Here is a 10,431-nt window from a genome sequence, read left to right on the forward strand (position 1 = left end):
AGTTTTTGGGTCACACTTGGCAGCGCTCAGGGGTTACTCCTAGCTCTGTGCTCAAAAATTGCTCCTGGCAGGCTCACAGGATCAAATGGTATGCTGGGAATCAAACCCAGGTCTGTTCTGGGTCAGCAGCATACAAGGCAAACGTCCTACCGCTGTGCTATTTATCCAGTCCCCTTAAGTTCAATTTTAATGTTTTAATTTCTATTCAACAAATACACACATTCTATAATTTACCGTTCAAGAAGTTTTTGTTGTTTGTTTGGGGGCCATATCCGCAGCACTCAGGGCTTACTCCTGTCTCTGCACTCAGAAATCACTCCTGGCAAAACAAACAAAAAACAAACAAAACAAAAAGCAAAAGAAAAGAAAAGAAAAGAAAAGAAAAGAAAAAGGAATCACTCCTGGCAGACTTGGGGAATCATATGGAATGTGAGGGTTGAACCCAGGTTGGCCAGATACAAGGAAAATGCCTGCCCACTATACTATTGTTCTGGTCCCCACCCAGTTCAAGGAGTTTTGAAAAATGTCTACAACCCTGGAAAAATAAAAACAGAGGTAAAAGACACTTCTATCATATCAAAAATTAATGCTTTCCATGCCAATATTCTACACAAGGCCTAACCCAGGCAATTATTGATCTACGTCCTCAAAGTATGGTTGACTTCATTTTCTAGAGATTTATGTTATTGTCAAGACAGTATGTACTATTTTATTGCTCAGCATGTTTTTTAGATTTAACTATTAATATTTCATACATCTACAGTTGGTAAGACCCATGTATCTGTATCTTCCTATCCATTCACCTGATGATGAGCATATGTATATTCAAGCTTTGGGTATTACAAATAAAACTATGATGAATAACCACATAAAAGACTTTATATGGCTGGGCCTGGAGTGGTGGCACAAGATGCAGGGCGTTTGAATGCACACACTAACCTAGGACAGACCGTGTTTCGATCCCCCATCATCCCATATGGTCCCCCAAGCCAGGAGCAATTTTTGAGCTCATAGCCAGGAGTAACCCCTGAGCATCACCGGTGTGGCCCAAAAGTCAAAAAAAAATTTTTTTTATATGGCTATATGCCTTCTTTTCTCTTGGCAAATAACTGGGACTAGAATACCTGATCATTCTTTGGCTGTGTTCTTCTATGCTTGGCAAGTTACTATCTGTACCTCTATAGAGTAACTTCACCACTTTGCCTTACTAGGAATGGAATTGCCAATTTAGAATTTTAAGCCATTGAGCATAGCATAATGTAATATACTTTTCCCAGAATGTCATAATCTCAGATAAGGTTTGTACACCTTAAGTTCAAATTTTATTTAAACTTAATTTTGTTTCTCTGATAATGGATAATCTTAAAGTTTTCTTTTATTGTGAGATATGCTTTCCTTTGCTACTTAGACTTAATATTGAACTAAATTTAGACCTTTCTCCAATATTCTTTATGCACTTCAATCTTTCTAGTATTCATTTCATTCTTAACCGTTTTATAGTTGTTTTCCTTTCAGTTCTTTTATGTTTCCATATTTATATTTAGTTTAATGAAATTAAATTTTATCTTATATGCTGTAGTAATCTTATATGCTGTGATATGGTTGCTGACAGAGAGGGAACCCAATTCTATGCACCTTCATTTCATGGGCTCCTGATTCATCTTACCTAGAGAAAGTTAGAAGAAAGCGGAGATCAAGTCAACTTGATCAAATCACTTGCTTGAATATACAAATGAGATTCCTGCAAAAGGGAGAGACCACGAGGGTGCAGGATAATGGAAGGAACAAACACAAGTTAGGAGCCAATGCTCCTAACTAGGCCTAGGAAAAGAGTGTATATCCGCCAGGCTGCAGCAGTTCCCAGGTCGGAGGAGGACCTGGGCTGTCCAATCATGGCGGCTGGAGCACTTTCTAAGTCGCTGATTGGTGGAGGTTGCAGTGCCGCTACGTCCCGCCCAGCCTCTGCAGCTCCCCGGGTGCTAGGCAACGGTAAACGCTCCCTGCTGGCCTGCAATTTTCTGCACCAGGTTTTGCTGTATCCCTGAAGACCCTCGGAGAGGGCTGCTCTAGTCCCACTAGGGTGAGTCTTGCAGAACTGAACTGGGGCTCCCGCTTGGAGGCCAGAAATGCAGCTTGGCTTTGAGTTCTTAGGGAAAACTCAAGAGATGGAGAAAGATAAATTCAGGCTTTCGTTGGTATTTGTGGTGAGAAAAAAAAAGGCTTTTCAGTGAAACCTTCCAACTCCTGATGGTCTTAGAGGTTGCAGAGTAAGGAAAGTATTTGGCAAATGTTAAAATATTTATTTACATGGATCTCGTCCTTTTTAGTTTCTGAATTTGACCCCTGAGCACAGAGCCAGGAGTAAACCCAGAGCACCATCTTGTGTGACACCAAAACTGGAAGGGAAAAAAAAAAAAAAACACCAAACAGTACTGTTCTCAGTATTAATGAAGGTCGTTTAACATGAACCCACACCAATATTGTACTCCGTGATGAAAACTGAAAGCTTTTCCTCTAAGATAAGCCTATAAAACTAGAATGACCCCTGTTCACCATTACTATTTATTCAGTATTAAAATATTGAATAATATTGGAATTACTTACCATCACTATTAACATAAATACATAAATACGATAAATTATATTTAATCATTAATTATTTATTAACGTGACAATTAACATAATTAACATAATCGGCATGCTTAATTATGTTTAATTTTTAATTATTTGTTATTATTAACATGATTATTATTAACATGATTCATTTTGGTAAAAAAAAGTTAAATTATCATTTTTCACAGATGACATGTTATAGGCTAGGTAAACCCATAGACTAAAATAAAATACCTCCTAGAATGATCATTATTTATGTTTATACACTTAGTAAGCTCATAGACTAAACAGTAATATGCAGAAATTTTAGGCAATGAAGTAGAAGAGATAATTTTTAAAAAGCCATTCAAGGCTGTGTTTAAAAACCAAGCACTTCCTGGGAACTAATTTAACAAAGGAAGTTAAAGACTTATACAATGAAAATGTAAGCCACTATTTAAAGAAATAGATGGTTGTGCTCGCTTCGGCAGCATATATACTAAAAAAATAATAAATAAATAAATAAATAAATATATACTAATATATATATATATACTAAAAAATAAAGAAATAGAAGACACAGGGAATGGAAGTACATTCCCTACTCCCTGATTGAATGAACTGACATTTTTACAATGACCTCATCCAAAATACTATAGATTCAATGCAATCTCCATAAAAATTCCTGTGAGATTTTTTAGAATGTAGACTAACTACTGATGGCATTTATATGGAATAATAAAACTCACCAAATTGACAAAACTATCCTGGAAGAATATTAGAATGTTTGTATTTTTCTATCCTTAAAAACTATTATAAAACTATAATAATAAAAACAGCATGGTACTGAAATTAAGGCAGGTTCTCAGATCAATGAAAATCAAGTATATAGATGGACAGCTTGTTTTTGACAAAGGAACCGAGTTCATGAAGTGGAACAAGATATTTACCAAAATATCTTGGGTAACTGATTACTCCACATTCAAATATGTGAATCTTGGTTCCTAATCCCACAAAACATATAAAGGTAAATTCAAAATAGATTAAGATCTCTCTATTGATATAAATCCATGTAATACATTGGGGGGGGGGAACAAGCAGAACTCTCTAAGATAAGTCTCTCAAGATATCCTCCATTTGGTGAGATCTTTCTTTTCTTTAACACATGGAAAAACCCAGTGATACTCAGGGCTTACTCCTGGTTATGATTTCAGGAATGACTCCTGGCATTGGTGCCAATAATCAAACCTGATTCAGCTGGATGCAAAGCAAGCAAATGCCTTAACTGCTGTACTAACACTCCAACCTGAGCCCTTATTTCTCAAGTTCTCTCCATTAGCCCCACGAATGCAATACTTTTACTCTATACTTTGTTTTTCTTTTCTATATCCTACCTTTTCTAGGATGGCTTCTGGTCAATCAGGGAGTAATGTAACTATAAGAAATGGAGAAGAGGAGGATGAAAATCCTGTACTTAAAAGACTGAACACCGTAAGAGAGAAGGGAGGACTCAGTTTAGTAGCACCTACAGAAGATGAGTCATCCAAACATATCTTGACATTTAAACATTCAACCAAAGCACAGGAGAAGACCAGAAAACGACAACAGCCTGTAAAACTGGAGCCTCTGGTAGGTGTAAAAACCAACATTTAACTAGTTTGGGGATATAGAGAAACTTTCAAAATTGAGGCTATAGAAGTCACTTCCAGAACTTTAGTTAACTAAATCAGATATAAAACTTGAAAATACATTTTTTTTAACTGACACCAAAACCATTTTTACAAACTAAATTGAGCTTTAGGCACTGTTTGAGGTTGAAGAAAACAGAGGCAAACAGTATTCTATTAGACAAATTCTAACAGGTTGTAAGGTTTACTGTATGTATTAAGAAACCATTTAATACTGGGAACTTTATAAGAAATATGTTTTAAAATTATATAGTTTTATAACATTATTTTCAAATTGTCCTATTTCCTTAAAAAGTATGCATGTCTGAATGTACTTAATTTTAATAATTCCTACTTGAATCTACATATAGGAAGAGGTAAAAGTGCATACAGCAAAAAGTGAAAGTTCTTAATGACATTCTAAAATGTTAAATACCGTTATTAATAGATGTACCCTCGGGCCGGGAAGGTGGCGCTAGAGGTAAGGTGTCTGCCTTACAAGCGCTAGCCAAGGAACGGACCACGGTTCGATCCCCCGGCGTCCCATATGGTCCCCCCAAGCCAGGGGCTATTTCTGAGCACATTGCCAGGAGTAACCCCTGAGCGTCAAACGGGTGTGGCCCAAAAACCAAAAAAAAAAAAAAAAAAATAGATGTACCCTCGTGCTGTTTCATGTTTAGATTAAGAAAATAAACTACATGCTAATCTTGAAAGTGATTATTTTAATTAAGCATACAGAAATCTTTCCAGTTCGTTCATGCACAGTCTATACTAATGGTTTCACTGTAATTCTTTGCATGAGGGGACCTTTCTTTATTATTATTATTATTATTAATATTTGGTTGTTGTTTTTTTTCCTCGTCACATCCCATAGCCCTTTGGGCTTACTCCCAGTTCTGCGTTCAGAATCACTACTGGAGAGGAAAAGTATAATAACCATTTCCAGGGCAGCACTTACCCACCATACTATTTTCCTGGACTGATCATATCCATTATCTTTTTCTCTACTGATGGCAGTATAGGATCAAGGATTCTTTGGTAAAGATTATCATCCAGTGCTTTGAACATTGTATTCCATTCTCTTCTTGTTTGTCAATATTTCATTTAAAGAAACGGGTTGGACTTTGATGTTGCTTGCCTTGTATTTGAGGCTTTGTTTCTCTCTTGATGCTTTTAAGAAATCTCTCAGTTCCTGTCATTTTGAAATCAGTGTATCTTGCTGTTTAGTTTGTAATTGCTTTGTTGCTCTTTGGACTTCCTGGATTAGTGCACAAGTCCTTTCTGAGACTGAAAAGTTCTCAGCTATTATTACTACCACTAGCCATTTTTCTTATCTTTCTCCATTCCTCTCCTTCTGGAAGTCTACAATTAGAGGTTATTCCTCTTGCTCTCTTCCACTAAATATGTATATCTAACTTTCTCATTTTATAAAAAACTCCTATTAACTCTTCTTATGATGATGTTGTCTGAATTGTCTTTGTTCTGTGTGTATGCTTTTTTAATTTATCCCATTCTGCTGCTAAGTCCCACTCTGCTTAAGCTTCTGCCTAAGTGTTCTTAAGCTTCTTCATTTCTATTTGAATGGGCTCTTTGATTTTTTTCTATTAATATTTCTTTGCATTTATTTAATCTCTCCCAGTGATTTCCTTAGTTCGAGGAGCATTGACAGAATTATTTTTTTTAATTTTTTATTTTTAATTTTGAGAACAAAGATGCAAAGAAGAGGACAAGGTAAAGTTACAGTGGAAGGACAATCACCCATAAACAGAATTCTCAGTAGTCTTATTGCTGATATCTTAACTTTGAACTTTCAGCCAAAGAACATTAAGAAAAATAAAAAGAACCTATGTACAATTGCTTTGTCCCTCAAGTCCCCAGATTGTAGTACATAATATTTCTTAGCAGCACACAAAGCAATCTAAAGACATAACACTTATGTAACTCCTTAAACATTGAAGGCAAAGTACTTTTTTACATTTCCATGCACATGCATATTAGTTTAAGTTAACCTCAAAAGTTTAAGTGGTTTGTTTCTCTTAAGGATTAGAGTCAAAGGAGCACAGTAAAAATGGTGTTAGAGTGGCAATTATTGTTTGTATAGGCCCACCAAAATATGAGGGACATGGAATGGAAAAGCTTTGGCCTAAATACAAGGAGACCCTACCCCTGAAGTTCTCTGGCATAAGACCAACTCTAGGCTCCAGGCAAACTAGTTTGTCCAATCCAGGTCATTGTCTGTAGAGCCAATACACTTTTATTTTTCACGCAGTCTCTGTTGTTGGTATCATGTTTCTGTATTAAAGATCCTGGAATCTGCATATCCTTAATTGCAGTCAGGATGGTGCAGAGCGTCCTCTCATTTCACCTCACAATTAAAGGGGCAATGCAGTGAACCCTGTCCTGTAAGCAGGTCCTTGTTGTTGTCAAGTCTTCTTAGTGTTAAGGGAAGCACTCAGGGATTACTCCTCGCTCTGAAATCGCCCCTGGCAGGCTCAGGAGACCATATGGGATGCTGGGAATCAAACTACCCTCCATCCTGGGTTGTCCACATGCAAGGCAAACACCCTACCACTGTGCTATCTCTCCGCCCCCCCCTTTTTAATCTTTTACCAGTTTTATTTTCACATACCTGAAAATTAGATTTTTTAAAATTTTTTGAATATCTTTATTTAAACATCATGTTTACAAACATGATTGTAGTTGCGTTTCAGTCATCAAAAGAACACCCTCTTCACCAGTGCAACATTCTCATCACCAATATCCCCTTCCTCCTCCCTGAAAAATTAATTTTGACTGCTCCTTACATGCTTCTTGCAAAACTGATTTCAAAGTTATGAATTTTCTGAACTATTTGTCCATGAAACTCAGTATGTTGTATGTTATTCAAATCTGTATTCAAATCTGTATCATTTGTTGAAATCTCCCTTAATAGATTATTTTTATAAAATGTTTATTTCATTATTTTCTTAAAACTATATTTCATTATTCTCTTCTGGCCCATAAAGTCTCATATGATAGATATGCATGAATTTTTACTTTTTTTTTTTTTTTTTTTGGTTTTTGGGTCATATCCGGCAGCGCTCAGGGGTTACTCCTGGCTCTACACTCAGAAATCGCTCCTGGCAGGCTCAGGGGACCAAATGGGATGCCGGGATTTGAAACACCGCCCTTCTGCATGTAAGGCAAATGCCCTACCTCCATGCTATCTTTCTAGTCCCAGATCTGCATGAATTTTATGTGAGATCCTTCCTATATAGTTTCCTTTTTTTTTTTTTTTTATCTTTCTACTCTTAGTATTCTGTCTCTATTTGGCTTTTGGCATTCTTATTTTAGAGACAGAACACTAAAAGTAGCAAGAGGTTTTCTATTTGAGTCTATTTTGACTGAGCACTTCAGGACTCCTGAATCTGGGTGCCTGCACTGAACTATGAGAAATTCTTTTATTTTATTTTATTTTTCTTGGTAGTGATGGGGGCATGCTGAGCAGTACTCAGGGGTTACTCCTGGCTCTGTGCTCAGAAATTATTCCTGGCAGGCTGGAGATCAAACCTGGGTGGGCCAAGGACAAGGCAAGCATTCTGCATACTATACTATCACTTGAATCCCTAGGTAATTATTTTCTATGATTTCTTTAACAGTTGTTTTTTCATCAAATTTGACTTCTTGTTCCTCAGTAACTCTGATGATTCTGTTATTGTTCCTGTTGACTCATTCCATAGTTCTCTGGTATGCTGTTCATTTGGAATGAGTCAAACTATTTTGTCCTCCTCAGCTCTCCACTTTTGGCAATTGCCTATTTATTCTCTTTATGAGCTTGGTTTCTGTTTATATTGCTGATAGGTTTTAATTACAAGTAAAATTGTAGGAAGATTATAAGTATATCTACCTGGTTGAATAATATATGTTTATATCAAATATTTTTCCCACTGATGAACACCTAAGTTGGACTGTTTTAAAAAAATATTTTAGTTGAATTACTGTGAGATGAACAGTTACAAGCTTATTCATGATTGAGTTTCAGTCGTACAATGTCCAACACTCATTCCTTCCTATCTTGGTTACTTTAAATAATCATGAAGTTGCAGGTAGCTTTTCAAATTAGTGGGGATTTGCTTGTTTGTTTGTTTTTCAGTCACACTTGGTGGCCCAGGGATTACTCCTGGCTCTTTGCTCAGAAATCGCTCCTGGCAGACATGAGGAACCACATGGGATGCCAGGAATCAAACCACTGACCATCCTGGATTGACTATGTGCAAGGCAAACACCCTCCAGCTGTGCTATTTCTCTGACCCTCAAATTAGTGTTTTCAATATAACACTATATAATAGTATTTTCTATATATAAGTGTTTTCAAAATAGTGTTTTCTTCATATAATTACACAAACTTTTCAATTTCTATTCTATATAGTATTTCTAGTTTTAAGTCTTTACATAACTGCTATTTTTTTCTGTAGTGGCTATGCCAATTTACATTCCCATTATCAATGTATAAGGGATCCCTTTTCTCCATATCTTTATCAAAATGATTTTGGTATTAGGTATTCATTCTAACTGTGTGAGGTATATATCATTGTGGTTTGTTTTGAATTTCTCTAATAGTAATGAAGTTACTCATATTTTTATATGCCATGGACCATCGATACGTATTTGGAAAGTAGCATTTATTTCTATGTCCCAGAGACCTTTCATTTATAACGTTGCTTTTAGAAGTATTAATTGATTATTTAAAGTGAAGAATTAAAAGAAAAGTAGAAAAGTCTTAAACCATAGACCACAAAAAATGATTATAGCTGCTAGTATGATTTTGATGGGGATAGGAACTAAGGAGCATGATGGATTTCTAACAGGAAGAATCTAATAGGCAGTTAAGAAAAAGACAAGCTAATACTTCTATTGAAGAAAATTAATAAGTCTTTTTTTTTCCCCCAAAGCCAGTACTAAAATCCTACCAGGACCGTAAGAAGCCCGAGTATCTATATAAGCAGAACCAACTCAAGTTAATTAATGAAGGCATCTTAGCTCCGGAAACTATCCAAGATAACCAGACTGTCAAAAGTGTTGTTAAATTTCTTCAGCAAAGTACTGTAAAAAAAAAGAAACAGGTATAAAATTAAAGTTTTTATCTGATAAATGTTATTTAATTTTATACAGCATTGCTAACAAGTTTTAATTAAGCAAAAGGGCACATTTTCCCCAGTCAGGTTGCATAATGGATTTGGTGAATATATTCTTCTCAATTTTGCGTATTTAATGAAATCCAGGCAATGGCAAAAATTAATTGTAAAGGAAACCTTGAACTCTGTATTCTGATTTTCCCTTACATTCTAAATGATGTTTTGTTTTTGTTTTGAAGTAGAATAGTTTTATTTAGGCAATTTATTTAGAGGAATGTGAGGTGGGGAGTAGAAAGACAGACTCAGTTGTTCTAAACTGTTATTAGGGTTAAAGTTAGGGATTTTTTTTTTCTTCTGAAATTTCTTCACATTTTATTTTATTTTATTTTATTTTATTTTATTTTATTTTATTTTTTGCTTTAGTTTGGAAGACCTCACTGACTGACAGGTTCTTGGGCTTCTCCAGGAAACCTAGAGTACACATTTCAGGATCAGAAGTGGGTGAATTTCCATAGGCCTTTATGGAGTTGATTTAATAGAAAGCTTTGCAAAATTGCCCTTGAGAAGAATCTTTTGCTGTGGCATTGTAAGGGGGAAAGCCTTGGGTTGTTCTTGTTTTTGTTTTGCTATCCTCATGGCTTACTCCTGGCTCTGTGCTCAGAAATTATTATTGGTAGGCTCTGGGGACTATATGAGATACTGGGGAGCAAACCTAGGTCAACTGCATATAAGGCAAAGCTTTACTTACTGTACTATCACTCTGGCATCATTCATTAACTTTTATGGCAATGGGAGTGTTTAAAAGAATTTAAAAAGGTCTGTTCCAGTTGGGTAGTAGTTGATCTAAAATGGATCCTTTTGGGGGGGGGGGAGTCAAACTAGTGGTACTCGGGGTTTACTCCTGGCTCTGCACTAAGAAATAGTCCTGGCAGGCTCGAGGGACCATATGGGATTCGGGGATTCAAACCACCGTCTGTCCTGGGTCGGCCATATGCAAGGCAAATGCCCTATCGCTGTGCTATCTATTTTTCTTGTTTTTTTATTAAGACCCAACTGCC

General features: G+C 36.1%; 1 protein-coding gene across 1 annotated transcript in view; it reads left to right on the top strand.

Annotated features, from left to right (window-relative positions):
* Positions 1–1,805: 1,805 nt before the first annotated feature.
* Positions 1,806–10,431, top strand: part of DNAH6 (dynein axonemal heavy chain 6) — a 234,817-nt gene continuing 226,191 nt past the window's right edge. The window contains exons 1-3 of the mRNA XM_049784607.1: positions 1,806–2,035; positions 3,996–4,221; positions 9,191–9,338. Of these exons, the coding sequence (XP_049640564.1) occupies positions 1,806–2,035; positions 3,996–4,221; positions 9,191–9,338 (604 nt within the window). The remainder of the gene's footprint in view (positions 2,036–3,995; positions 4,222–9,190; positions 9,339–10,431) is intronic.

This window comes from Suncus etruscus, chromosome 12 (assembly GCF_024139225.1).
Source record: "Suncus etruscus isolate mSunEtr1 chromosome 12, mSunEtr1.pri.cur, whole genome shotgun sequence".
Classification (NCBI taxonomy): Eukaryota; Metazoa; Chordata; class Mammalia; order Eulipotyphla; family Soricidae; genus Suncus; species Suncus etruscus.